Here is a 24,478-nt window from a genome sequence, read left to right on the forward strand (position 1 = left end):
AGGTTCTAGAGGAGGGAGGAGGAGAGGGTGACATGGTTTGTTTAAGGCAGAGGTTTAAGGCAGTTTTTGGGATTTGGGAGTGGGTGTTGGTTTGTGGGAGGGATGGGAGCTGAGAAGAACGGAAAGGGGAAGAGATCGACGAGCCGATGAGAGAGCGCGCAGAGGGTTCAATTAAACGAAACATTTTGGTTTTTTAAAAGTTTATGTATCTTCGTTCTGCTCTCCAAGTCTATAGGTCGTCAATCCAGGAACGTGTCTTGCAAATATTCTTTGGTGGAGGAAACAAGAACGCAGCCGAAGAGATCCCTTCAGCTCGAGCTCAACTTTCCTCCTCCTTCTCCTCCTTCTCCTCCTTCCCTCCAAACCACCATGACCTCCTCTCTCCCCACTCCCTCTTCGACCTCTACCGCTCCTCTATACACTCTTCAATCCACCTCCGAATCCGGACAATCCCTCTTCAGCTCTTCTTCCTCGGAACCCATCCCTCGAGGAACGCTTCTCTTCCCGGACTCGCCGCTCTTCACCCTGCCCCAGAACGCTCGGTCGATAGAGGACGTTCAAGGACGGGTAGCCAAGTTGGGGAAGGATCAGCAGAGAAAGTTTTTCGAGTTGTCGAATTGCAAGAAGGGAGAGGAGGACGTTGGACCGGTGATGGGGATTTTCAAGGTGAGCTCAACGTTTCCTTCTCCTCCTCGAGTTGAGCTTTTCTTGAGAGAGTTCGAAGCTGATTCTATAATCTCCCATTCGTTGATAGACTAACGTCCTCCCAGCAGGCCCAGAAGAGTGAGCTCAAGAAATAACAACTTTCAGGCAGCCGCTTCCCGCAAATCCGTCGAGCTCACCACCTCCCCTCCTCCCTCCTCCCGTCCCTCAGATCAGCCATTTTCCCTCTCGCCTCCCGTCTCAACCACTCCTGCATTCCCAACTGCGAACACGTCTTCCATCCCTCTTCCAATACCATCCAAATTCGTACCCTCTCCGACATCCCACCAAACACAGAACTCTCCATCTCCTACCTCTCCACTCGACTTCTCCTCCCTTCCTTCCAACGAAGAATTCACCTCCTGAGGTCCTTCAACTTCCTCTGCGTCTGTAGTGCGTGTGAAGGGGTGCCTACGAGTGATTTTGTAGAGGATCTACAAGCCGAGGAAGCCCAGGCAAGGGAGTCAACTTCGGACAAGAACCGCTCAGAAATCGCGTCGCTGAAGGAGGCTATCGACACCCTTTTCCCAACCTCTCCTGCACTCGCTTACTCCCAATCTCTGGACCTACTGGATCTTTGCGAGGAGGAAGGTCTGATGTTGGAAGGGGCGTTTGCGAGAGCGACGTTGGCGATGGTGTTGATCATGTGGAAAGGGGAGGTCGAGCTGGCTGAGAAATGGGTCGAGAGTGCGTGGAGGGAGTTCGGAGTTGCTAGGGGAGTGGAAGGAGAGGATGCGAGGAGGTGGGGAAGATGGGTTGGGAAGGTGGGAGAGCATCCGAGGTGGGGATGTTTGGGGAAGTGGGAGTTTGGAGGAGCGAAGAAGGGAGATGGAGAGGGAGAAGGATCAGCATGAGCGTGAGCGTGAGATCTGTCGGGAATTTCTAGACAGTTCAAAGAGTCCGAAAGGGATCCACGTTGTAGAGAGCGAACAGAGCAGGGGAGGGAACTCAGCTCAAACGACGACGCGACGCGTCGTTTCCTCCGTCCTTCGCTCCGTCTCCCTCCTTGCCGCTCAAGATCCCGTAGTGATTTGCTCATCTTATCCACATCTTTCTTTCTGTAGTTGATCTATTCCACCATTCGACCAGTAAATCATCGAATGCGAGCCTGAACGAGACGAAACCGGACGCGTCTCCTCTGAAACTCGGTCAAAACAGACCCACGTCCGACTGCCCCTGAAGTTTCTTTTCCAAGTCCAAGACACAGCTCGGGGTCTTCCGCTACTCCCAGTCTTAAAGTTCGCGAGCTTGAGTGAAGAGGAAGAGGAGGGAAGGAACGCAGGAAGGATGTAGGACAGGAGGCGACGAAGAGTTCTGAAGCTCTGATTTTCAAGCGTAAAGTGATATCTCGTCCGTAGATCCACATGCTGTATATATTACTTAACCTGTCAAAGCGGTTTCTGAGGTTGCAGAAACTCTTCTTCGGGGAGCGAATCGGCGAGCTTCGTTTTCCTTGAAATCTAGGTGAGCTTCTCCTCCTTCCCTCCTTCTCTTCCTCCCTCTCTCCCAACCGTCATCGACAAACAGATCCTCTTTCAATGCGACCCCCAACACGCCTCCCCCTCTCCACTCTCACTCGTCGATTGCCTACTCGGCCGATCTCGTCCTCTCGCCTCTACAGCTCTCCTTCCTCCTCCTCCTCCTCTTCGAGCTCAACATCCTCCTTCCTCCCGGCTTCCGCCTTTGTCGCCTCCATCGTCGTAGCAGGAGGAGCTGTATGGTTCTCTCGACTGGATCAAGTTGCGCATGCTGAGATGGCCGACATCTCTAGGGTTGTTCCTGATGGTGTTCGAAAGAAGGGGACAGGAGGGGAGGAAGACCTCGAGCCGGATCGATTGAGCGTAGGGCCAAAGAGACACGACGATCTAGAGACTTTCTCATGGGGATCAAACTCGTAAGCCACACCCCAGCTTCCCTCCTAGCTCAAGTTTGCTTCCGACTGATGGTATGATGTTCGATTTCTGTAGGAATCTCACAATCTCCCCTTCGACCCCTTCCCTCCCTCTCGTCAAGACTCCTCGCGGCTTCCCAGCTCTCACAGGACCAGGAGTTGCTCTGAGAGATGTTGCTCTTGCTCAGTACTACGGAGCGGCTGTTGATGGTAGTGGAGATGTGTACATGTGGGGGAAGGACATCGTCGATGGGGAGCCAGAGAAGGATGGGTTGAAGAGGTGTCTCGTTGGACTCGTGAGCTTGCCTCTTCCTCGTCCTTTCCTTCTTCTTTCACTCCGATCTCTTTCAACCATGAGCTGATCGAGCTCACTCTTTGTCGCTTACAGGACATCACTCACCTAGCTCCCACCAAATCCAAACTCTTCGCCCTCTCCTCCTCAGGAAACGTCTACGTCCTGCCGACAAACTCGACTCTTCAACTCCCTCCTCACGTCACCTCTCTTCCTCCTCCCTCTGCACCTCTCACCCCTCGCTACTCTTTCCTCCAACACATCGACCCTCTCCACCTCTTCACCTCCAAAGCTCCCTCCCAACAAGTCGTCGACTTTGTTCGTCTCGATTTCAGTACGGAGAAGAAGCTCGGCTTGAACTGGGGAGAGAAGGTCGTCCAGATCAGCGCGGGAAGGGATCATCTCCTCGCTGTGACGAACAAGGGAAGGACTCTGGGTCACGCTGTTTCGGAAGCAGCGAACTCGAACAAGCAGTTGGTGGATATGGAGGAGATCGTGTTGCCTAGACCGACGACGCTGAACAGGGAGAAGGAGAAGAACGAGAGGTTCAGGTTGATGTACGTTTCGTCTCGCTTCTTTCTCCTTTATTTCTTCGCCTTCTCCCGATTCTTCACTCGAGATCAGACTGACCAATACTCGTTACTTCTCTTCCTCCAGCTCCCTCTTCATGCCCGACTACAAGAAGGCCGTCAAGTTCAAGGTCACGAAAACCGTCGATCCGTACCTCAAGCAGTATCTGCCCAAGGAGGAGGAAGAAGATGCCCCCCTTTCCGGAAAGGACACGATGGTCTACGTCCAGACGAAGAGAGGTCTCAAGCCTGAGGAGGATATCAGGTGGAGCACGACGCTCTACGAGGTTCGTTCGAGACCTTTCTTCGCTTCGACGCGTCGACTTGTTCGGAGACTCGAAACTGACCTTGCTCTCTTCGGCTCGCGTCGTTCTGTTTGTATATAGATCCCCATTCTTCAGGGAGTCAATGTCGACCAGGTCGCTGCTGGAGAGAGGAGTTCTTTCGCTCGAGTGAAAGGACGCGTCGTTGGATGGGGAGCGAACGAATACGGGTAAGCTCGCCCGATTCTTCTTTCTTTCTTTCCCTCTCCTGAACTAATGCCCGCAACATTTGATTTCCTTTCTTCTTCTCAGTCAAGTCGGCCTCGGAGCTGGATTTACCATCGACAACGTTCATGTCCCAACCGAAGTCGTTCTCTCTCGAGCTCAAGGCTACAACGGATCTCACACCATCAAGTGCCTCGACGTTATCTCGAGCGGGAACACTACTTTCTTTACCGTTCAACGAACTGCTCTGTGAGTATCCGTCTCGTTCGTTTCTCACAGCTCGGTCCCAATCCTAACCGACGCGTCCTCTCCTCCTCTCTTTATTCCCAGCGACAACCCCATGCCCTACATCGACCTTCTCGCCTGTGGACACGGAACCTTCGGAGCTCTTGGAAACGGACTCTGGTCCCAAGTCAGCGGCAACGCGGTTCGAGTCAAGACCGTCAGTGGGTTGATGGAATGTGAGTTTCTACTTCCCTTTCTCCGTCGCTCTTTCGATTTTCGTCACTGATCTCAACTCACTATTCCTCGCAGACTCTGAGAAGGAGAAGAAACAAGTGCCTCTTGGAATCCACTACGTCTCAGCTTCGCCTACTGGGTCTGTCGCAGCCGTCCTCAACACTACTCCTCTCGCAACCAAGGACGGAGCGTTCGTTTACGGTCGGGATCTGATGGTTTGGGGATCGAATAGTTCGTTCATACACCTCCTTCTTCCTTTGTTGTACCTCTAAACCTAACCCTCCCCTTCCTTTCCTCGCAGTGGACGCCCAACTCGGAAACGGCCGACGATCCAACCTCCCCGTCCCTCAGCATCTCCCTCCTCTCCCTTCCCTCTCGTCCACCTCCCCTACCTTCCCCGTTCTCACCGCTAAGGAATCGACCATCTCAAGTGGTTCGACGTCGGCGATGCCTCATCATCGACTTCAGTTGGCACAGGCGGTGGTGGAGCTGAGGGATCTGCAGGGGAAGAAGGTGAAGGGGAAGCAGAACGTGGAGCAGGTCTGTAGCTTTGGGTACGGAGGAGGGGTGGTTTACTGGAAGGTGCTTTGAGAGGTGATGAGTTGAGGAGTCAGGTTCTGTACGCTAGTTTTGGTCGGGGAGGAGATCTCTGCTCCTTCCGATGTCCCGTTCGTCTTTGGTTTTGGGCTTCGCTCGCCGATAGTTTTCCTTGTTTTGTGCTCACGATGGTATGTCTCACTGATTCGAGTGGAAGGTAGAAAGTCGTACCGCTGTGGTCAAAAAGTAGTCGAGCAGCGGACAGAGCGAAAGAGGAGGGGATCGGATCCAAAGCAACGACGCGTCGGGTTGGAGTCGAGCTACGGTAAATCAAGCTTTCGGGTCGTTCTTCTATTTCTTCATAGGAGCGTTGAATCGATCCCAAGTTCCCTTGACGAGCTTTTCTGTAGTTCCGTCAAGACCAGGGCGAGAAACAGCGTCAGCAGAGGGTTCGAACTGGACGCGTTGGTTTCGAGCGCGTCTTCAACTCCTCCGTCAAGGATGAAACCCCACGCACCAGCGTCGAAAGAGGCTTTGTGAGCCTCCCCCTTCCCCAGTCTTCCAGGGAGCGGCCTGGGCACGAAGGATTCTTCAGGTCTTCTCTCGCCAAAGGGAGGAGGGGACGAAACTCGAACGAGAGACGTGAAGATCGTAAAAGACTAGTAGAAGACCAAGGGTACAAGAGTAAAAGTGAAGAGACCACAGACTACGATCGAAAGCTCAGCAATGCTTCAACCTCCCCAAACAGTTCCAAGCTTCGCATCTACACTCGCTCGCCCAGGCCGAAACGTCCTCCTGTGCAAGAGAAACGCTGCAAAACGAACAAACATAGTCAGTCTTCGAAAAGTCGAGACGAAACAGCAGACGGGCATAGTGGGAAGTGACAGAGAGAGAGAGAAAGATAAAGAAACGAACTCTCGTCCTCGATAGTTCAGCGTCAGCTCTTCCCCTGCCGGGATGGATCTGTTGGTGACGAATCCGATGAGAGGAACCTTCTTGTTCTGGAATGGTAGAGGACCGAAGGGAAGGAGGGTCAGTCAAGAGAGAAAGAAGAGACACGTCGGCGTCGAAAACGAGACGAACTTCGAAGCCCTCTAGATCCCTCCTGATGATCGTAACAGCGGTAACCGAAGCATCGCAGGAGTGGTTGAAGAACCTCGTAAAGTTTCCTTTTTAAAAGATTGAAAGGGGAAGAGTCGTTTGGAAGAGGAAAAGAGGTCAGCGCTCCATCGGCTTTTCTCGACGCGTCGTCGAACGCAAGCAGCAAAGTGACTTACCCTCCTCCTCTGCGTCCAACAGCAGGCCTTGACCTTCAGAATCACCCTCGATCTCATCCAGCTCCCAGATATACGCAGACTGAGCGCCGTGGGGCTTAGCGTTTTCGATGGCCTCGAGGGTTTCGGCATCGCTGGAGGGAAGGCGAGACGGAAAACAGATCAGCACTTGGAAGGAGAAGAATACAAAGAGTGAGAGAGCTTACTAGAGTCTACAGGATTAGAACGAGGCACGAAAGAGAGGAAGGGAAGTCAGATTTCGGAAACGTCCGCCTGAGCGTTCGAAAGCTCTGCAGAACTGACCGTCCAGCGTAGAGCCCGAGGTCTGAAGAATGAACAAGGTGGCAGATGATCAGCGATGAAGTCTCTTTATTTCTTCGACGAGAAGAGGGGAACGATCGACGCGTCAGACTCACAATACCTCGGAGGAAGAGCAACCTCGCACCTCAACCCCCACCCCTTCGACTCCGTGAGGAAGACCTGCATGGGATCGACTCGTGGTTGTCGAGAGAGCCGGTAGGGACACGTCTCGGGAGACGGACAGCACTGCGAAACGAAAACGAGGGAGAGAGATCAACGAGGGGAAACAAGGCGAAGAGGAGGAAGGAGCAGACGAACAGTTCCACACTCCTCGATTTCATCACCGAGAAGAAACTTCTGTCGAACGTTACCCTGTTCCAAGATGAATCAGAGCCACAGGAGATGTCAGCATCGATGAAGGAAGAAGGTAGAGAGCGAAGCAAAACGAAATGAACCCCACCTCCCTCGTCAACCCCGTCGCCCCTCCTCCTTTCCCACAATGAGGACAATCGCAAGGCTTCGACGAAGACGAAGAAGCAGTCGAGTTCCTTTCTCCTCCTACTTTTAGAATCCTAGACTCGGAGTAGACGAAAGCGTTCGGAATCGACTCATTGAGCTCGTTAAAAAACCGAACGGGCGCTGAGTTCGTTGCTGCCAGACGAAGATCGATTTGCTTTTGGAAGGCTTGGAGACGAGGGTGTTGTTGGATGGAGGGAGGGAGTAGTTTCGAAGGAGGAGGGAGACGTCGTCTTGGGAGTCGGAGCCGAGGAACTGATTCGGAAAAGGACGAGGGAAGTCAGTCGACTGCAACTCGCCTCGAAAAAAGGGATGCAACTCGCCTCGAGAGATAGGCAGAACAGCCTCCGAAATCCCATCCTCGTCCGAATCCGAGATGTCGATCACCCCAGCAGCTGGAAGAAATGGGGATCGAAGTCAGCAGGATCTTGAGACGCGTCTCAGCCGTGAAAGGAGCTCACGTTTGCTCCCCCCACCTCGTTTCACCGCTCGAGTTCTCCTGTGATGAGACCCAGAGGCCTCTGGAATGGACGGGTCTTGAAGGAGTTCTGTGAGTCGTGAAGCGAGAGGGCTCGGTCAATGAGGGTCTCGACGGGACGGAAGGAGAAGAAGGGACAGAGAAGCGCACTCTTGATGATGGTCGACGAAGAAGCTACTACAGGACGAGAAGTCGACAAGGGGGTGACGACTGCTACAAAAAAGAAACGAGAGAGAGAGAGAGGGAGAGGGTTGCTGAGTCAGAACGGCTCGGACAGATGAGAAGGAGGGAACGAGAAACTGACGGTCTTCCGCCGCGAAGGTGGTGAAGTTGAACGAGAACTTCTCGGGTGCTGAATATCCAAAGCGATAAGAACACAGTCAGTAATGCGACGAGCTCGAAAACTGGAGGAGCAGCAAAACAACACTGACCCCTCCTGGTCACGACGAAGCTCGATGAGGCCGCTCCGACTTGGGTTGGAAGGTTCCATAGGAGAGATGCTGCATGGCAATGAGCTAGAAAGCCAAGTTAGCGACGAGAGGGATCACGCTGTTCTCAAGCAGGGAGAAACTGACGCTTCGATCCCTGCGTTTTCTTTGAAGCACTGGACGAAGACGAGGAAGACTCGGAGGGCTGAGAGAGTTGAGGTTTCGCTGAGAATTGAAGAGGAGATGAGGGTATCAGTGAAAGGCCTTCGTTCTATCGAGAGACGAGAAGCACTCACTCGGATTGGACTTGACGAAGGAGGAAGGTGGAGCAGTGACCGACGACGACGACGAGACTCGAGGCTCTTCTGATTCGGTCGAGAGAGAAAGGAAAAGCAGGTTAGTTTCAACCTTCTTCAAGAACACCTTCGAGAGGGAAGTATAACGCACCATTCTCCCTTCGTCTCTCAGCATCAACGGCAGGAGGAGCTCGAAGCAAAGCATGCCTCAGCCAGCTCTCGAGATTGTCCTTCTCCCCGTCCCTCTCATCAACCGACATCGAAGCCAGTTGACCAGCTGTTCACGAAAAAGATAGCCCGAAAGAGTCAGAATAGCCGTTCGAAGTAATCTGGCGAGAGGCAGCAAACGCTCACTGAGCCACGCAGCGTCGAGACCGGATCCAGCACCTCGAGGCACGGCGACTGGCGAGCAGAAGTCGAGCGGCTTTCTTGCGCGCTTGTTGAAGCGGAAGAAGGAGACTGAAGAGTGTATTGAAGCTGCAGATGGGGATCGTCGTCTGCGGTTGGAAGCTGCTGATGAGGGTCGTCGTTTGAGGTTGGAAGCGGTGGGTCGACGAGAGTTGGACGCGACGGGAGGAGGGAGGAGATCCGAGATGCATTCGACTCCGTCGGTTTCGAAGGAGAATGCCTTGGATGACGAGGAAGTACCGATGCTGAACGTGACGGGAGTGGAGGAAGGAAGTCGTCTCTCGGAGGGTCGGGAGGTCGACGATGACGAGGGACGCGTCCAGGAGACGCTGTTGAACGTTGATGGTGCTGGGGATGCTGAGGTTGAACTTGAGTTGAGGGATGCTCTAGAAGAGGATATTTGGCGAGAGAGGTGCATGGGTAGGTTGTCGGGAGGTGGAGGAGGTCGGGAGAAGAAGACATCCATGCGACTTGGACGTGGCTGGGATTCCGACGCGACGAGATTGGAAGATGCGTGAGGAGGAGGAGGAGGAGGAGGTGGTGGGAGCATTTGGGTTGAGAGCTGAGATGGAGATGGAAGTCGCTAAGAGAAATATCAGCATGGTCAGGATTCGAGGAGGCAGGACGGGGAAACGGAGAGACGTAACCAACCTGATGCGCGCCTCCTCGAGGTTCTTCTCTCCCTTTCCCCTTCTCGGCCTTTGAGAATCGATGTTGGTTCGATGGCTGCGTCCAAGACTTGAGAGTAGATGAAGAAGAGTTGGACGTCGGAGAAGATGGGGTTCCAAAAGGACGAAGAGAGCGAGAGGTGATTTCGTTGGTGACCTTGGACGTCGCAAGAGAACGAGGACCAGAAGAGACAGAAGTAGTCAGCTCCCTTCCTTCCATCGCAGCTGATGCAACACTTTATCACTCACTTGACTCTCTATCAGCCATCCTGAAGCGAGACCCACCGCTCTTTCATCGTTCGAGGGCCAGGGGATCCGTCTCGCCTCCTCCCCTCTTCTCCCCTCGGCCGCCTCCTCCTCCCTCGTCTTTCCCGCTATCTCCTGAGCCGTCAAGTCTGATCCTAGACGTCGTTTGGCGAGGGCTGATGGACGAGCCGGTTGAAGCTGAAACGGGAGGGCCGCGTTGGGAGGAGGAGGAGGAAGGAGCTGACGACTAGGACGAGGAAGTTCTTCTGGTTCGGGAGAGTCGAGGTCGATGCAGATGGGATTCTCACGAGAGGAGTGGGGAGGCATCAAGGGGGAGAATTGGTGGGAAGAACGACCGATGGACGACGAGGAGCTGGACAAGGAGGAGAGGAGGGGAGGTCGGTTCGGGATCGTCGAAGAGGAGGAGGAGGAAGAGGAGGAACGAGAGGAGGAAGATGGTCGATATTTCTGATGAGAGGGAGGGAGAGCGTACCCCTGACTCATGTCAAGAGCGAATCGGGAAGTTTTTCCTCCAAAGGGAGAGTCGTGGTCGGACGCGAAACAAGAGGAGAGGGAAGGCAGGAAATCAAGCTCGACCTCCTTCCTTCCCTTCAACTTCAACAACCTCCTTTTTTCTTCTTCTTCCCACCATGTCCGCTCCTCCTCCCACCTCCTCGGATCCTCAGCCAACCTCCTCTACTTCTACTTCTATTCTGCTCCCTGCTCCTTCTGGTCCTCTGGAAGGAACGACTCCTCAACGCTCCGTCGTTGTCGACACCAACGCCTCGACTGCTCCTCCTCCTCGGAAAGCTCGTCTCACAGGACCCGAGATCGTCCAACTCCCACCGGACCCTTCCTTCGAATCGGATGCAGATACGGACGCGGAATCGGAAGCTTCCATCGGAGAGGACGGAGAACCCAAAGCGAGGGACATGCTCAAGGATCTCCCGGACGATACAGATGTGAGCTCGTCGTTTCCCTTCTCCTCCTTTCTCGCAAATGGACTTGATGTATATATATATTCGGAAGAGTCTCTCTTTACTGACCTCTTTGCTCTTCCTCTTTCACCTCGTCTCCCTTCCCTTCAGGACCTCGAGCTCACGCACCTTCAACTGGTCAACACCTCTCTTCCTCCCCTCCACCTCCCTCGATTCGGTTCCTTCCTCAAACGACTATGCCTCCGTCAGAACCGTCTCACATCCTTGGAACCAGACGTCTTTGAAGCTCTCACCGAAATCGAAGAGCTCGACTTCTACGACAACAGGATCAACCATCTTGAAGGGTTCGAGAAACTGACAAAGCTCAAGTTCGTCCCTCCCTCCCTTCTCCGACCTCTCGCTTCCTCTGGTTCCCTACCACCAGATATCCTGACTCTTCTTCTTTTTATTCTGGCTCTTTCAGGACCCTCGACTTCTCCTACAACCTCATCCGAACCCTCCTCCCGGAAACCGAGGACGACATCCCTCCTCTCTCGCACCTCTCCCAACTTCACACCGTTTACTTTATTCAGAACAAGATCTCGAGAATCGAGGGGTTGGATGGACTGGGGAACTCACTGAGATCGTTGGAGCTCGGTGGGAATAGGATTAGGGTGAGTTTGTACATCCTAGGTATCGACTTGAGAGGAAGGAAGGGAAAGGTGAGCTTGAGCTCGAGCTGAACTGACGCGTTTGCTCGTTCGTCCTGTTTCTGTGTTGACCAGGAGATCAAAGGGCTCGATAAACTCGTGAACCTCGAGGAGCTCTGGCTGGGGAAGAACAAGATCAGAAAACTTGAGGTGAGTCTCTTCCGTTTCTACCCTCCTCGTGCCTCTCCGTCTCCTTTGAACTCACCCTTCTCTCCCTCGCTCTCTCTTCCTCCTCTCTCCCTCTCCCTTCCTTCACACCGCACACCTCTCAACTTCCTCCCTTCTCCTCACCAACCACAGAACATCTCCACCCTCACCTCCCTCAAAATCCTCTCGATCCAATCCAACCGAATCGTCAAACTCGAGAACCTCTCCTCCCTCACCTCCCTCGAGGAGATCTACATCTCCCACAACGGTCTCGACAGCTTACTCGGCTTGGAGGGGAACGTCAACTTGAGGGTGGTGGACGTGGGGAACAACAAGATTGAGAGGATCGAAGGGTTGCAGAATGCGAAGGGGTTGGAGGAGTTCTGGGTGAGTCGATGTTTCTTCGTTTTCGGTCTGGGTGTTGCGTGGGTTGTTGAGGTTGAGGGATGGAGGATAGACCTTCTTCTCGATGTGGAGATGAGGGGTCTAGCTCGTTCTATGGCGAGCAAGTCTGAGCATTCGGAGATGATCGAAACCGCGACGCGTCTCCTTCTCCTCTCCCTGTCTCTCCTCTTCAAACCTAACAAGCCCTTCCCCTCCCCCCCTTCTTCTCTCCCTTCTTTTCTTCACTTCACAGGCGAACAATAACCTCATCGCCAACGTCGGATCCCTCCAGCACCTTGAGAAGCACGATAAGCTCGAGACCGTCTATCTCGAGGGGAACCCTTGCGAGACCAACGATCGGAGTGGGTACAGGAGGAAGGTGAGTTGGGTTCTGCTCTCTTTCTCGTTTACATTCTGAGGCGTTTTGAACGAACGCGTGTTTGGCCTTGAACTGGGGAGAAACCTCGAACTGTACTGACGCGTCTTCGTTCGTTTGACGTCCGCGCTTTGCAGGTGATCCTCAACCTTCCTCAGCTGAAGCAGGTGGATGCTACGTACGTTCGGGCGGCTTAAATAGAGTACGATTGCCGGGGGATCTACGATGTACGATTCCGACGGTCGCGTTGCTCGAGGATGAGTCCTTCGAAGGAAGAGGGAGCTTGAGAATCAGCCAGGTCAAAGACGAAAAAGATATCTGTCTGCCCAAGGTAGGATCTGAAAGAGCTGGCCTTGCGATCCTGCAAAAAAAATCCACCGCGTCCCGTCGTTAGGGCCTACCAAGTTCCACGGCGATCGACCTCTTCAGCCCTGGCTGACCGACCAAACCACTTTCCTTCGCTCCTCCCACCCACCCCCCACCCCTTCTTCCCTTCTTTCTCCTACGACGATGTCAGCTCCTCTCGTTCTCAAGTTCTCCCACTTGGTCAAGATGTCGGAGCCCGAGAAGGCGTTGGGCCTGCTGGAGAAGATTGCGAGCTTGGTGAGCTCGACTCTTTCGCCTTCCTTCCCTTGATCTTGAGGAGAGTCGCTGATGCTCAAATGGTGGATTCTATTTGGTCTTTATGAAGGTCAAGCCCATCATGAAGAAGCATTCTTGGACTCTTCCTTTGCTTTCCGAGGTGAGCAGATACTTTAGATCGGCTCAGTGTTGAGCTCGTCGAGCTCACGTCGTTCCTTCCTTCCCTCTCCCCTTCTCCCTCCTCCCGCTCTCTCTCCCTCCTTTCTTACCCTCGCATCCCCTCCTTCTCGTCCCCAGTTCTTCCCCTCGAGCTCCAACCTCCTCGGAATGAACAAGAACGGAGGCGAACAGATCCTCATCCGTCTTCGACCCGCTCACTCACCCGACCGTTTCCTCGACCTCGACGATCTCATAGGAACGATGCTCCACGAACTTACCCATAACGTTCATGGACCGCACGATGAGAAGTTCTATGCCTTTATGAAGGTGTTGAACGAGGAGTATGATGCGTTGATTTCGGGGGGTTACTCTGGTTCGTTGCAGATTCTTCTTGAGATTCGCTGCTGTTGGGACGAGAGCTTACCGTTTCCCCCCGTCTGCTTCACTCTCCTATCAGGCGAAGGCTTCCTCTCCAACGGGACTCGAGTTGGAGTCGGAGTCGCCCATGATCTTCCACCTCATCTCGCCAAAGCGAAGGCTCTCGCTGCAGCGGAGGAGCGAGCGAAGAAGCAGAGGCTGATGGGACCTGGAGGGAAGATCGGTGGGGTTCGAAAGGTCGGGAAGACACCTAGAGAGTTGGCTGCTGATGTGAGTAGTATTTTCTCATCTGAGGGAGCGGTTTGGAGAGGAGGGAGAGGAAGAGATGTGAGACGTGGAGGGCCGCGACGCGTCTTGCCTTTCGACGGACAGACCAGTCTGACTCTGGCTTTTTCTGTTCTTCTTGTTTAGGCTGCCGAGAGAAGAATGAGAGACGACAAGGCTTGTGGATCAGCAGCAGCTGGTGGAGCTGCAGGAAGGAAGGAAATGGAGGACGAAGAGGTCAGGAAGGCAGCGGAGGACGGAGTCGTCGATGTCGCTACGGTGAAACAACAACCCATCGATCTCGATCTCGACGCACCCAGACCCTCTTCCTCAGCTTCTTCTTCTACGTCGGCATCATCCTCTTCCCTTCCCAAACCTCTCCTGAACTCCAAACCCGTCCCAAAACCGCAACCCTCCTCCTCCTCCTCTTCTTCGTCCATCCCTCTCAAACGACCACCTCCCTCTCCCGCTCCTCTCTCTCGTCCCTCAGCACCAGAACCTCAATCCAAACCTCAACCACCACCGCCTCCTCCTCCTGATCAATGGCCCTGCCCGACCTGCACCTTCTTCAACTCGGATCTCCTCCCCGTCTGCGAGATCTGCTCGACGAACCGACCTCCTCCTCCGGATCCTGAAGGGACGTGGAGCTGCGAGCGATGCGGGATGAAGGGGAACGAGGATGGGTTCTGGAGTTGCAGAGGGTGTGGGGGGATCAAGTTGAGAAGTTGAAGGAGGAGAGGAGACGCGGTTGGGTTGCTTTCGTTTCGACCTCTTTTTCGCTTTGATACGTTTTCCTCTTGCCTTTTTTTTTGCGTCGCTTCTACAAGCTCTTGGTTTTTACTTCGCCGTTAGGCCTCCTTCGCTTTCTCCTATTTATGATCTTATGACGCCTCCCTCGATTCCTTCTCCTTTCGAGCCGTCCTCCTCGTCTCGTCGAACGCGTCGACCTCGTCCGCTCACTTTGCACCTTGCTCAAGGGACGAAAGAACAGCGAACGTTCGATCGAATCAAGCCGTCGCAGCAGCCATCTCCTCCTCCTCTTCCTCAGCCGCGACCACTACGACTCCTTCGACAACAACATCCTCCTCTCCCTTCCCCTTCTTCGCAACCACTCCCTCTTTCACAGCCAGCACAGGTCCCTCCCCTTCACTCCCGCTCCCTCCCTTCCCTTTCCTCTTCTTCCCTCCTGCAGCCTGTCCACCCTTCCCCTTCCCCTTCCCCTTCCCCTTCCCCGCTTCCCTCTCAGCAGCAGCAGCCAAAGCCTTCTCCCTCTTCTTCGCGTTCCGATCCGCGTTCTTCATCACCTTCGCCTCCTTCCTAGCCCTCACTTTCGCCTCGTGAGACTCGCAACCAAACCCTTCCCACTCCTTCGTTTTCAGAGCCTTGAGGGCCTTCGCGTCCATAGCGGCGATTTCAGCTTCGGAAGGGTAGCCTGATTCGGACGGGGAGGCTCGAGCTCCTCTGAGACGACAGTGGGTGAGGCAGGAGGACGTCTCGCAGAGCGTGGCGGAGAGGTTGGTGCAGGGATTGGTGAGAGTGGAAGAGGAGCAGTGGAGCGAGTTCGGTTGAGTGGTGGAAGAGGGATCCACCGACGCGTCGTCCGAAAGGGGAGTGGCCAGGGGACGAGTGTGAGGTTGGGAGAGCCAGAAGGGAACGATTCGAAGACCTGTTATCGGGTCCAGAGGGAAGTGTTTGGGGACTGGCCAAGGAGAGGAGGGCTCGGAGGCGAGGGAATCGGGTGGCGAGGGAGGGAGGGTGGCGATGTGAGCCTGCGAAGGACGAAGAGGAGAGGAAGAGACAGAGACGCGTCAGTTCATCGTCTCGTGCCTCCTTTGGAGAATCAAAACAGAAACCGGGGAAGGACACAAAATAAACAGAAGCTCACCAAGATGATATCGGCAACCTCATCAATCAAAACCCTCCAACCCTCCACGAGTCTTGCTCCTCTCCCGTCCGTCCGAGGACCAGGAGGGAATCCTCTCGAGAACTTGTCCCTCACTTCCCTCATATCCTCCCTCTCCAGAGTCTTTCCGAAGATCTTGAACAGGTGACCCTTGATAGCCGAGGGTAGGGTGTTGCTTTCGAGGGAGGCGACGACGTCGAGGTAACGATGAGCGAGAGGAACGACGGGAGAGTGCTCGAAGGGTGGCGGGAGGAAGAGGGAAGGGTTGTAGAGATTTCCCTGTAATCGAATCGACGGAAGAAGAGGGCGCAAGAGGGTCAGAAGAAAGTCGAGAACGAAGGGAGAATCGAGACGAGGGAAGAGAGGAAGAGGGAGACGCGTTCTGCTCGACCGACTCACCTCAGCGGACATGACTCCATCGCAACCAGTGAAATCAAGACACTTCTGGATGTCCTCGTAGTATAGAACGTTTCCGTTGGCGAAAACAGGGACCTTGACGGCTTGCTTGACGGCTCGGATCTTCTCCCAGTCGGCGAGTCCCTGCGGTTCGAAAGAAAACGAAGGAGGAGGAATGAGCGAGCTTGTTCGGAACGGAGAAAAGAAGGCATAAGCCAAATGGACTCACAGTGTTATGTCCCTTCATCTCTCTCGTCCTTCCGTGACAAGTCAGGATCTGAGCTCCCGCTCGTTCGAGCATGAGCGCGTACTCGACGGTCTTCTCGGTGGTGTCGAAGACTCTGAACTTGGCTGTTACTGGGATGTCGAGATTGACGTGGAGGATGTTGACTATGGGAGCGGGGAACATCAGCGTCAGTAAAGAGGTATGAGGAGATCCGAGGACGAGGGAGGAACAAGACGCGTCGTTTGAGAACGAAAGAAGAAGACAGAGAGCGCAAGAACTCACCTAGCTTGAAGATAAGATCCCAGTCCTCCATCAGGAACGCTCCGTACATTCCCTTCTTGGCGATTCCTTGAGGGCAACCTCTGTGAAAAAGGAAGAAAGGGAAGAGCGAGACCGCGGGTGAGCTCGTCCGTTCTCTTCGATTGAGCCAGGAAACAAGGCTCACAAGTTCAAGTCTACGGCATCGCATCGATGCTGAATTCTCTTGGCAGAGGCCAGCAAAGAGTCGGGATCGTTTGCACAGAACTGGAGGAAGAAAGGCGGACCAAAGAAAGCAGAGGGAGAGGCGGAGGAGGTTAGCTTCGACGATGGGGAGGATGGTAGAAGAAATGATGGGAGGATGTTCGACTAACCTGAGCGATAAGAGGTCTATCAGAGACTCCAAATCCAGGGAAAGGATCTTCCGAACCTTCGTCGGCTGAGAGGAAGAAGAGAAGAGGCAAGAGGGAAGCGGCTCGGTCAGCTCGACGAGCTCCTCGAGACGTTTGAGAAAGCAAGAGGAATGAAAACCTACCGGTGACCAGATCGAAAGCCGATACGATCTTGCTGTTCTTGATATCCAAATCCCCAAAGAACTTTGCGTTGATCATAGGAGTGTAGCAGAGCTCGGCTGCTGGAGGAATCGAGGAGGAGGGGGAGGAGGAGGAAGAAGCGAGCTCGACATTCTGCTCCTCCTTCTCCTTGCCCTTGGAGGCTGCTGCTACGGGGGTTCGAGAGAAGATCCTCCAAGCTAGTTCAGAAGCATCCACCATGGGAGCGAGAACGTGTCGAGGAGAACCCAGGGATCGATAGAGGTCGTATCCTTGGAGCTTGGAGGAGGAGGTCGAAGGGAGGGAGGGCACAGAAACAGAAGGATCGGAGGAGGAACTTGTTGGAGTGATGAGAGGAGTGGACGACATCTTGAAGGGAGTAGGGGCGAGAAAAAGGACCCTTCGAGGGAAAAGGAGGGAAAGAAACAGGTCGAAGTTGGAGGGGAAGGAGCACGAAAGGTGAGCTCGAAAACTGAAGGGAGGGCGAGGCGGCTGCGAGACCGAGTGTCTGCTTCGATCCCATATAAATTTGCCGAAGCGCTTTTGTGTCTTTCGTTCCATGCAGAGACATCCCTTCTCCCACCCTAAAAAAAAGGCACTCCAAGATCATCGCCTTGACGACAAGGTGTCCCTAAAACGAGAGGAGCTCAACTTGATCGTTTCACCTCCGACCGCCATCATCCCTTCCTTCCCCCGCCATCCCTCCCCCTCTCGGTCCATCCTCCTTCTATACACAGGGCCATGTCCCTTCATTCCTCCCTTTCCATCACCTCCTCAAACGAGCCAGAGAAACCCATCGATTCTCCTCCTCCCCTTCCGCCCTCCGACTTGATCCCCTTCCCTCCCCTTCCCTTCGAGCTCAAGCATGCCATCCTTCGAGCAGGATCTCACCCAGTTTTTTATTCGGAATACAACAGAGACGACATGAACGAGCAGAAGAAGGTCTACAAGTTCCTTAGGAACTCTCGACTGGTGTGTCGAGACTTTGAGGTGGGTTTGGCTCGGAGGGCTCGAGCAGTCTCTTTTTGACGACGACGAGAAGATCTTCTTCTTTCTACTTAAAACCTCACGCTGATCCTCACCTTTTCTCCTTCACATTTTCAGCACGTAGTCACTCCTCTCCTCTATCGCGACGTCGTCCTCACCAACCCTCGTCACGCTTCCCTCCTCCTCTCTCTCCTCGACTCTCCCTCCTCCTCCTCCCTTCTTCCTCACATTCGCACCTTCACCTGGCTCACCTGGGATCACCCCGAGATCGAAATCAACTACCCAAACGTCACAAGCCTTCGGGCTCTACTCATCCACCTCCTTCTTCCCTCTCCAACCCTCGTCGAGTGCTCGTTCCCCACCCTCGCCTGGCCTCTCCTCACTCCCTTTGCAACCACTCCTCCTCACGGACTTCGAAGGCTCGGAACCATCCTCGCCGTCAACAACATCGAGATGTCGAAGGCTTTGGATACGCCGCTGTTCAGCGAGCTCGAGGAGCTAGGGATTTGGTGGGGAGACGTCGCCAGTGGAGCACTTCGACTTCCTCCTTCCCTCCGATCCCTCAAGATCCGATGCGACCACTTCCACCATGGAAACCATGTTCCCTTCCCACCTCTTCCCAACCCCGAAACCGACCAACACCTCCCTCTCCTCACCCACCTCTCCTTCTCCTTCACCACTCAGATCTACCCAGGCGCGTCGCCTCTCCCTCCCGTCCCTTTCCTCCTCTCCGCCGTAGGAGCCAGGATCGAACGCATCTCTCTCTTCGGAGATCGAAACGCAAAAGCCAACGACATCAGACTTCCACCGGAGGTCTTCTCCCTCTGTCCCAAACTCAAGATCCTCGAACTCGGGAATCATCGTGTCGTCCCTGGATCGGGTCTCGTCCCCTCCTCCTCCTCCCTCGAGAGGATCCACTTCCGCTTCGATAGCGTCTACCCCTTGGAGGACACCCAGTGCCATGATCAGCTCGTCTTACGGGAGGTCGCAGACGTCGTTCGAGTACACGGAGGGAAACTTCCCAAGCTGAAGACGTTGCTGCTGCTGGGAGTCCCGGAGGAGGTGACGTTGAGGTGGGAGGTTGTGCTGGAGAGATTGTTCGATCTGGAGAAGTTGGGAGTGACGGTGATCGACCAGAGAGGAAGAAATCTGGACGGGATGATGCCTGGGAACGTCCGCTCTTCTCTCCCTCCCTCCTGCATGTTCGAGTCGCTCTCGTCGGCGTCACGACTGAGCTTGCCTACTCCTCCGCCTTCGAGGAACCCATCGACCTTGGATTCAACATGGACGGACAGTTCAGTGGACTACGACGAAGCCTGTGAGTCTCTTTCTCCTCGCTCCAACTTTGTTCGAGTTCGTTCTGACGCGACCTGTTGTTCTTCGCTCTTCAGACGACTCCTGCTCCACCGTCTCCATCACCTCGGAAGGCACTACCTCTCCTCATCCCACCTCGAATCCCTAACTCGTTCGTTCTCTTCCCGCTTATCTCATCCCTCCGAGACTGACGAGACCTTCTCGTTTCAGATCTTTCTTCACCTCGAAACCCTCGCACAACGCGCGACCTCCTCTTCTTTCTTCCTTGGAATATGCTCCACATATCGGTGAGCATTCCGCATCTACCGATCTCTCGATATATCCCGGCTGACTAGAGCTTCTTCCTCCTTCCTCAGCCGAACAGCAGCGACACCCTTCAACTTCACCAATCGGAGACCGAACGCGTCTCACCTCATCTCGTTTCGTTCTCTATCGTTCTTGTTTATTTCTCCCAGTGTAACGCCATCTCTCTCTCTCTCTCTCCCGCTATGTCTACCTATCTGTTGCGTGTCACCTCTATATCTCCTTTCCTCCACTTTCGCTCTCGTACACGATCTTCACGACCTCTCCTTTCTTCTCTTCTTCTCTCTCGACAGCCTTCTTCTTTCTTTCTTTCTTTCCTTCTTTCTTTCTTTGTTGTTCGATCGATCGATCGATGATCTACCTTCTCAGCGACGAAGCCAAACCTTCTTGCCCGTGGATGCATCCTGCGAGTCTCAGGAAGGTCGACGAACGACGCGGAGGCCCTGCAGTCTTTCCTCTTTTCCTCTCTGCACTTTCCCGCTCTCCCTAATCAGCTCTCCGCTTGCGAGCACACTCTCTCAGCTCACACGAAATCAACAGAGCAACTGAGATCGTAAAAGCCATAACACACACCTCCTGCTCGTCCTTCTCCCTCCCCATCCTCCTGAAACCCTGCTCTCCCCAACTCGAACCGCCCATTCCTTAGCTAATGAGAATCTTCACGCCCATAGCCACACAGCACAGAGCTACGTACGGCGATAAACGCTCGCCTGTGAAACGAGGAAAGCCAAAATGAGAAACGAAGGGGAGAGGAGGAGGAGTGTGAGCTCGAACCGGAAGGAGGGAGATCCGTGGAACGAGACAGAAGCGAACGAGAGAGCGTACCTATACGAGAGCATTTCCAAAACAGACCTGAGAACCTATTGTCATCAACGAACCAGCACAACAAGGAAGGGAAGATCAGCGTAGGCGCTCGACGTGGAGGGGAAGGAGGTTGAGCTCCAGCCTCGATCCCTTCTTCCAGCTCATCATCCTCCTCTTGCTCCTCCTCTATCCTTCTACAACAACCGAAGACAAAGACGTACCCTTCCTTATTCCTATCGATCAATCCTGGAGCGGTTGCTCGTGCGTAGGTGCAGGTGCAGACGAAGAGGAGGATGCACAGGAGGAGGGAGGAGAAGTTGAGGAGAGCCGTCTGAGAGGAGAAAGGCAAAGAAGAGAAAGAGGGCGGTTAGCAAGCTGAGAAAGTAATAAAAAAGATGTTAGATTGGGGGTCTGAGGGGACAAGGAAGAACGAACCATGGTCGCAGGAAGGTGGGAGGGGAGGGGGAGCGGAAGGAGGAAGGTGAGGAGGAAGGGGTAGTGCGAGCCTCCGAGAGAGCTGTTGAAGGAGATGAGAGTTGAAAGAGCCGTAGAGTGGGTTCCTGAGGTTCCGAAGAGGTGGCTGAGAAGGAAGTTTGGGTGGGTTTGAAGGTTTCTGTGGTCGTTGTTGAGCTCCAAACGATCTTGAGTGCGTGAGCTCGCTCGATTTCAGCTCTCCCTCCTCCTCCCTTTCTTCTTCCCTCCTGACGACCAGCATTGAATCCCACGAATCGACTCGAAATGACAGCCCTTTCTCTCTCATCATCTTCCTCCTCTCCTTCAGACTCAACATCCCCTGAATCGTCCTCCTCCTCTCTCCCTTCCAAACGCAAGACGCCCGACTCCTCCTCCTCCACCTCCTCCCTCCCTCGAACGACCCTCCTCCTCGCCGACGGATCCCAAGTCAACCTCCTCGAGTCTTCTCCCTTCGAACCCCTCATCAAAGGAGCTCGATGGCCAGATTCTCATCTCGAAATCCTCAAAGCAGCCTTCGACAGGAAGGAAGATACGATCTCGCTCCCTCTGCGACGGCCACTCGCGTCGTACCTTTCCGTCCCGTACCCTCGCATTGTTCGCTGGATCTCTACTAGGAAGGAGTCAATCCAGAAGGAAGTGGCTGTAAAGAGAGAGGGAGACTTGAGGAGGGAGTCGGTTGGAGAAGTGAAGGTGGAGGAGGACGATGCCGATGTGGTGGCGAGGTCGTGGAGGGAGGCGAGGTTGATGGGACAGGGTTCTGTTGGGACGGATGTAGTCAAAATGGAGGACGTGAGGCACGAGGACGTAGATGTTGAAGGATTTGGGCCTGGAGTCGGAGGAAGAGTGGTGGTTGGAGGACGAGAAGTGGCGACGACTGAACGACAGGAAGAGAAGGTTGGTTTCGCGCTCCGTTTCCCTTCCCAATACAAGCCTGCATTCGATTTGGAACTAGTTTGGACGTTTTTACCTAACGGGGTTCTTCTCTTCGTCCCTTTCACCCTCCAGATCTTCACCTCGTCGACCGAAACGGACGCATACACCCAGGCCGTCGCCTCGCCTCGTTCCTCTTCTTCCCTTTCACTTCATGATCGTCTCACTACGTCCTTGGAAACATCACCCGCACCTTTCACCGACATCATCCAGTCCATCAAACCTTCGAAACCAATCCTCCTCTCGCCTTCTTCCATCCTCGCCCAGTTCAACACTCCGTCGCGTCTTCCTCTCCCTCCTCCTCCTCCTCCTTCTCTCCCTCCCCTTCTCGTCGCCTCTTCCATCTCTTCCAGCCAAGAAAGCAGCACCAGAAACTCCCTTTCAGATCTAGACCTCTTCATCTCCATCTCCCAACAATCCTCTTCCTACCCCAACTCCCAATCTTCGGATCTCCCTTCGAATTTGTCCATCGCCGCCTCTTCCGAAGGAGCAGCACCCGTCACCACCCTCAGCTTCACAGCTCCTTCACCTTCTTCCTCCTCTTCATCCACGGGTCTTACGCTCAATCTTCTCGCTCGTCAACGAGAAAGGGAACGGAGCCAAGAGGAACAAAAACGATCCGACGCGTCCGTCATCTCGTCCTCTTCGTTCGTCGCTCTTTCTCCTCTCGCTTTCGGGCCTGAGCGCGTTGTTGCAGCGTTTCATGAGGTCGTTCAAGCTGAGACGTCGAGCATACAGAGGAAACGAAGAGCATCTTCCCTAGACGACGATGGTTTCGAGTCGGCGTCGTGTCCTCCTCCTCCTTCGAAACTCGTCAAGCTTTCACCTCGACCGAACGGTGTAGGAGCGGAGATGGATGATGGGTGGTTGAAAAACTTGACGGAGGGCTGGTTTGGGGAGGGGTGGAGATGGAGAGAGAGGGGATGAGGAGTTCGAGGTCGCTGAGGATGGGAGGACACGTCCATCCTATCTTCCTATTTTTGGCTGAAGATGTTGATCGGTTGATTCTGGAAAGTGCTTGTGGATAAACGTTCTTTACTTTCCAGGTGAGTGGGGAAGGGGGCAGCACGGTACGATTCCCAGAAGATCAAGAAATTGGAACGGACGACTGAAACGACATGGATCGAGAGATACTGAACGGCAGAAGAAAGCGTAGAGTATCTACCATCCCCATCGAAGAGCCAAAGAAGATGAAACTACGCTGACCGAGCTGAGAGCCATGGCGAGGGCACTGCAAGACGATAAAAGACGACGCGGTCAGCCCAGCATCTCCTCCTCCAGAGACCTCAATTTGACGACTCACCTCCAAACTGGAGCGAGCTTGACTCCTCCAGCAGCGTAGAAGACTCCAGCGGCGAGGGCTGTAGTCAAGGAAGAACAGAAAAAGAACGTCAGGCTCGTTCGGAGGACGAATCGAAGGTCGACACGTCTGAGTTCGACTCACGAAGACAAACGACGTTGAACACCAAAGCCCATGCGAAGTTGAGCTTGGTTCGGTTGAAGACCCTTCGACTAATGTTGAGAAGAGCCGTAAGGGAGTCGAGGGACGAGTTGAGGAGGACGAAGTCGGCGGAAACGACAGAGACTTGAGAGCCGGATCCCATCGCGACTCTGCGATGAGAAGGAGGAGAGAAAGGTCAGCGAGTGCACTTCAAGGGGTGTCGAAAGACTGATGAGGAACTAACCCGACATCTGCAGCGGCGAGAGCTACCGAGTCGTTCAACCCGTCTCCAGCGAAGAGAACGAATCGATGGCCATTCGAACCTGATTTCGGAGTGAAGGACTTGGTCGCCTGGAGTTTCCTGATGTGATCGGCTTTCTCCTCGGGGAGGACTCCAGCGACAACGCAGTCCTCGTCGATTCCAACTGAGAGAACAGAATCCAAGCTCAGTGAATCAGACGCATCGAAGAGAGGAGTTGAGAAGTCAGAACTCACCTTGTCGAGCGACAGCTCTTGCCGTTGCGATGTTGTCTCCACTGAGCATCCAAACCTCCTTCCCCGACTCTCTGAGAGTAGTGACCGTGGCGAGAGCCTCCGGTCGAGGAGGATCGGCAATGGCGAACCTAGCACAAACGACGTATCCTCCGTTGGGCGAAGACGACGACAGACTCTTGATTCCGACGAGGACGATCGACTTGGCTTCGTTCTTCCATCTCTCCACGAGTTCGACTTCCGTATCCTCGGGGGTGACGGCTCCGATCTGGGTCATGAAGGCCTCGTTTCCGATGCAAACCTCGAAGGTTTCCGTCGACGACGACGACGAGTCGGGGAGGGAGAGGACGAGAACTCCTTTGAGACCTCGACCGGTGATCTCTTCGCTCGATCCAGCTGTGACGTCGAGTTCCGAGGGGAAGGAGGAGAGTTGCTCGGAGGCAAAAGCTCGAAGAGCGGTGGCGAGAGGATGGGAGGATTGCTCTTCGAGTTGACGAACGGCGGAGAGGATGAAGTGAGATTGGGAGTGTTTCTCGTCGAAGTTGGAGGAGAGAGGGAAGGAGGAGATGTCGTGATCTGTGACGGAGGGTTTCCCGGTCGTGAGAGTTCCGGTCCTGACGGAAGCGGAAGAGAAGAGAGTCAGAACAGGGACGAGAGAAGGACGGGGAGGAGAGTCAAACTCACTTGTCGAACGCGACGGTGTCGACCTTGGTTGCAGCTTGGAAAGCTGAACCTCCTCCCTGAGCGAGGACTCCTTTTTGAGCGGCAAGACCGAGGCCAACGGCTAAAATGGGAGAGAAGAACAGAAGGGGAAGGTCAGGTTGAGCCGACGGATGAAGAAAGACCGACGCGTCGAACGGACCTGCAGCCGTTGGAGCAGCGAGTCCGATTCCACAAGGACAGGCGACTGGAAGAGAGCGGACCAAATAT

The 24,478-nt window shown here is 54.3% G+C and overlaps 11 protein-coding genes across 11 annotated transcripts in view; 6 read left to right on the top strand and 5 right to left on the bottom strand.

Annotated features, from left to right (window-relative positions):
* Window positions 1-363: 363 nt before the first annotated feature.
* Window positions 364-1,878, top strand: SET6 (Set6p). The gene is made up of 3 exons (XM_076641795.1): window positions 364-666; window positions 755-783; window positions 875-1,878. The coding sequence occupies exons 1-3, from the start codon at window positions 370-372 to the stop codon at window positions 1,554-1,556; spliced, it is 1,008 nt and encodes a 335-aa protein (XP_076493658.1). The 5' UTR covers window positions 364-369; the 3' UTR covers window positions 1,557-1,878.
* Window positions 1,879-2,271: 393 nt separating this feature from the next.
* Window positions 2,272-5,145, top strand: FMP25 (Fmp25p). Its single transcript, XM_076641796.1, has 9 exons — window positions 2,272-2,596; window positions 2,670-2,889; window positions 2,982-3,442; window positions 3,543-3,741; window positions 3,841-3,947; window positions 4,030-4,191; window positions 4,273-4,403; window positions 4,477-4,632; window positions 4,703-5,145. The coding sequence occupies exons 1-9, from the start codon at window positions 2,457-2,459 to the stop codon at window positions 4,990-4,992; spliced, it is 1,866 nt and encodes a 621-aa protein (XP_076493659.1). The 5' UTR covers window positions 2,272-2,456; the 3' UTR covers window positions 4,993-5,145.
* Window positions 5,146-5,567: 422 nt separating this feature from the next.
* Window positions 5,568-6,992, bottom strand: BDY24DRAFT_399207 (uncharacterized protein). Its single transcript, XM_076641797.1, has 8 exons — window positions 6,831-6,992; window positions 6,629-6,758; window positions 6,516-6,537; window positions 6,419-6,424; window positions 6,216-6,346; window positions 6,022-6,107; window positions 5,854-5,939; window positions 5,568-5,749 (listed from the first exon to the last, which is right to left on the bottom strand). Exons 2-8 carry the CDS (start codon window positions 6,696-6,698, stop codon window positions 5,659-5,661), a joined length of 492 nt encoding a protein of 163 aa, XP_076493660.1. The 5' UTR covers window positions 6,699-6,758; window positions 6,831-6,992; the 3' UTR covers window positions 5,568-5,658.
* BDY24DRAFT_173938 (uncharacterized protein) lies at window positions 6,703-10,101 on the bottom strand. The gene is made up of 13 exons (XM_076636275.1): window positions 9,556-10,101; window positions 9,290-9,463; window positions 8,585-9,200; window positions 8,382-8,507; window positions 8,231-8,299; window positions 8,082-8,159; window positions 7,938-8,006; window positions 7,811-7,858; window positions 7,657-7,716; window positions 7,490-7,576; window positions 7,352-7,423; window positions 6,831-7,283; window positions 6,703-6,758 (listed from the first exon to the last, which is right to left on the bottom strand). The coding sequence occupies exons 1-12, from the start codon at window positions 10,054-10,056 to the stop codon at window positions 6,880-6,882; spliced, it is 2,304 nt and encodes a 767-aa protein (XP_076493661.1). The 5' UTR covers window positions 10,057-10,101; the 3' UTR covers window positions 6,703-6,758; window positions 6,831-6,879.
* A 61-nt stretch (window positions 10,102-10,162) lies between these two features.
* Window positions 10,163-12,403, top strand: BDY24DRAFT_399216 (uncharacterized protein). The gene is made up of 7 exons (XM_076641798.1): window positions 10,163-10,514; window positions 10,641-10,858; window positions 10,954-11,143; window positions 11,255-11,329; window positions 11,480-11,713; window positions 11,964-12,089; window positions 12,224-12,403. Exons 1-7 carry the CDS (start codon window positions 10,203-10,205, stop codon window positions 12,281-12,283), a joined length of 1,215 nt encoding a protein of 404 aa, XP_076493662.1. The 5' UTR covers window positions 10,163-10,202; the 3' UTR covers window positions 12,284-12,403.
* A 193-nt stretch (window positions 12,404-12,596) lies between these two features.
* WSS1 (metalloendopeptidase WSS1) lies at window positions 12,597-13,616 on the top strand (the record flags this gene model as incomplete). The annotated part of the gene is made up of 4 exons (XM_076637539.1): window positions 12,597-12,689; window positions 12,778-12,828; window positions 12,966-13,200; window positions 13,285-13,616. The coding sequence occupies 4 exons, from the start codon at window positions 12,597-12,599 to the stop codon at window positions 13,614-13,616; spliced, it is 711 nt and encodes a 236-aa protein (XP_076493663.1).
* An 860-nt stretch (window positions 13,617-14,476) lies between these two features.
* BDY24DRAFT_443907 (tRNA-dihydrouridine synthase family protein) lies at window positions 14,477-17,263 on the bottom strand (the record flags this gene model as incomplete). The annotated part of the gene is made up of 8 exons (XM_076644808.1): window positions 16,788-17,263; window positions 16,627-16,691; window positions 16,440-16,519; window positions 16,277-16,356; window positions 15,998-16,158; window positions 15,772-15,912; window positions 15,355-15,651; window positions 14,477-15,238 (listed from the first exon to the last, which is right to left on the bottom strand). Exons 1-8 carry the CDS (start codon window positions 17,170-17,172, stop codon window positions 14,477-14,479), a joined length of 1,971 nt encoding a protein of 656 aa, XP_076493664.1. The 5' UTR covers window positions 17,173-17,263.
* A 464-nt stretch (window positions 17,264-17,727) lies between these two features.
* BDY24DRAFT_417838 (uncharacterized protein) lies at window positions 17,728-19,252 on the top strand (the record flags this gene model as incomplete). Its single annotated transcript, XM_076643776.1, has 3 exons — window positions 17,728-17,793; window positions 17,908-19,108; window positions 19,182-19,252. The coding sequence occupies 3 exons, from the start codon at window positions 17,728-17,730 to the stop codon at window positions 19,250-19,252; spliced, it is 1,338 nt and encodes a 445-aa protein (XP_076493665.1).
* Window positions 19,253-20,049: 797 nt separating this feature from the next.
* Window positions 20,050-20,545, bottom strand: KSH1 (Ksh1p; the record flags this gene model as incomplete). Its single annotated transcript, XM_076637538.1, has 3 exons — window positions 20,050-20,117; window positions 20,233-20,267; window positions 20,433-20,545. Coding segments are annotated over 3 exons (216 nt in total), but the record flags the coding sequence as incomplete, so codon positions are not given.
* A 35-nt stretch (window positions 20,546-20,580) lies between these two features.
* Window positions 20,581-22,659, top strand: BDY24DRAFT_174049 (uncharacterized protein). The gene has a single exon (XM_076636276.1). It carries the CDS (start codon window positions 20,950-20,952, stop codon window positions 22,540-22,542), a length of 1,593 nt encoding a protein of 530 aa, XP_076493667.1. The 5' UTR covers window positions 20,581-20,949; the 3' UTR covers window positions 22,543-22,659.
* A 53-nt stretch (window positions 22,660-22,712) lies between these two features.
* Window positions 22,713-24,478, bottom strand: part of BDY24DRAFT_399238 (heavy metal translocating P-type ATPase) — a 4,008-nt gene continuing 2,242 nt past the window's right edge. Inside the window, exons 4-10 of the mRNA XM_076641799.1 lie at window positions 24,411-24,455; window positions 24,233-24,332; window positions 23,552-24,162; window positions 23,301-23,481; window positions 23,060-23,226; window positions 22,919-22,976; window positions 22,713-22,846 (exon numbers count right to left, since the gene is read on the bottom strand). Coding sequence (XP_076493668.1) covers window positions 22,777-22,846; window positions 22,919-22,976; window positions 23,060-23,226; window positions 23,301-23,481; window positions 23,552-24,162; window positions 24,233-24,332; window positions 24,411-24,455 — 1,232 coding nt within the window. The 3' untranslated portion in view covers window positions 22,713-22,776. The remainder of the gene's footprint in view (window positions 22,847-22,918; window positions 22,977-23,059; window positions 23,227-23,300; window positions 23,482-23,551; window positions 24,163-24,232; window positions 24,333-24,410; window positions 24,456-24,478) is intronic.

Source organism: Mrakia frigida (genome assembly GCF_051309035.1).
Source record: "Mrakia frigida strain ATCC 22029 unplaced genomic scaffold BDY24scaffold_32, whole genome shotgun sequence".
In the NCBI taxonomy this organism is placed as follows: domain Eukaryota; kingdom Fungi; phylum Basidiomycota; class Tremellomycetes; order Cystofilobasidiales; family Mrakiaceae; genus Mrakia; species Mrakia frigida.

Excerpts from the sequence above, each read along its gene's own strand:
- SET6 (XM_076641795.1), top strand. The coding sequence starts at position 370 with ATGACCTCCTCTCTCCCCACTCCCTCTTCGACCTCTACCGCTCCTCTA. Across the intron at positions 667-754 it reads CGGTGATGGGGATTTTCAAG|ACTAACGTCCTCCCAGCAGG; the intron begins GTGAGCTCAACG and ends ATTCGTTGATAG. Across the intron at positions 784-874 it reads CTCCCAGCAGGCCCAGAAGA|ATCAGCCATTTTCCCTCTCG; the intron begins GTGAGCTCAAGA and ends CCCGTCCCTCAG.
- FMP25 (XM_076641796.1), top strand. The coding sequence starts at position 2,457 with ATGGCCGACATCTCTAGGGTTGTTCCTGATGGTGTTCGAAAGAAGGGG. Across the intron at positions 3,948-4,029 it reads TGGGGAGCGAACGAATACGG|TCAAGTCGGCCTCGGAGCTG; the intron begins GTAAGCTCGCCC and ends TCTTCTTCTCAG. Across the intron at positions 4,404-4,476 it reads CGTCAGTGGGTTGATGGAAT|ACTCTGAGAAGGAGAAGAAA; the intron begins GTGAGTTTCTAC and ends TATTCCTCGCAG.
- BDY24DRAFT_399207 (XM_076641797.1), bottom strand. The coding sequence starts at position 6,698 with ATGCAGGTCTTCCTCACGGAGTCGAAGGGGTGGGGGTTGAGGTGCGAG. Across the intron at positions 6,108-6,215 it reads GTTGGACGCAGAGGAGGAGG|GAAACTTTACGAGGTTCTTC; the intron begins GTAAGTCACTTT and ends TCTTTTAAAAAG. Across the intron at positions 5,750-5,853 it reads CTGAACTATCGAGGACGAGA|CGTTTCTCTTGCACAGGAGG; the intron begins GTTCGTTTCTTT and ends TTCGTTTTGCAG.
- BDY24DRAFT_173938 (XM_076636275.1), bottom strand. The coding sequence starts at position 10,056 with ATGAGTCAGGGGTACGCTCTCCCTCCCTCTCATCAGAAATATCGACCA. Across the intron at positions 8,300-8,381 it reads TGAGAGACGAAGGGAGAATG|AAGAGCCTCGAGTCTCGTCG; the intron begins GTGCGTTATACT and ends CGACCGAATCAG. Across the intron at positions 7,577-7,656 it reads TTCGTCGACCATCATCAAGA|AACTCCTTCAAGACCCGTCC; the intron begins GTGCGCTTCTCT and ends CACGACTCACAG.
- BDY24DRAFT_399216 (XM_076641798.1), top strand. The coding sequence starts at position 10,203 with ATGTCCGCTCCTCCTCCCACCTCCTCGGATCCTCAGCCAACCTCCTCT. Across the intron at positions 10,859-10,953 it reads GAGAAACTGACAAAGCTCAA|GACCCTCGACTTCTCCTACA; the intron begins GTTCGTCCCTCC and ends TGGCTCTTTCAG. Across the intron at positions 12,090-12,223 it reads GGAGTGGGTACAGGAGGAAG|GTGATCCTCAACCTTCCTCA; the intron begins GTGAGTTGGGTT and ends CGCGCTTTGCAG.
- BDY24DRAFT_174049 (XM_076636276.1), top strand. The coding sequence starts at position 20,950 with ATGACAGCCCTTTCTCTCTCATCATCTTCCTCCTCTCCTTCAGACTCA.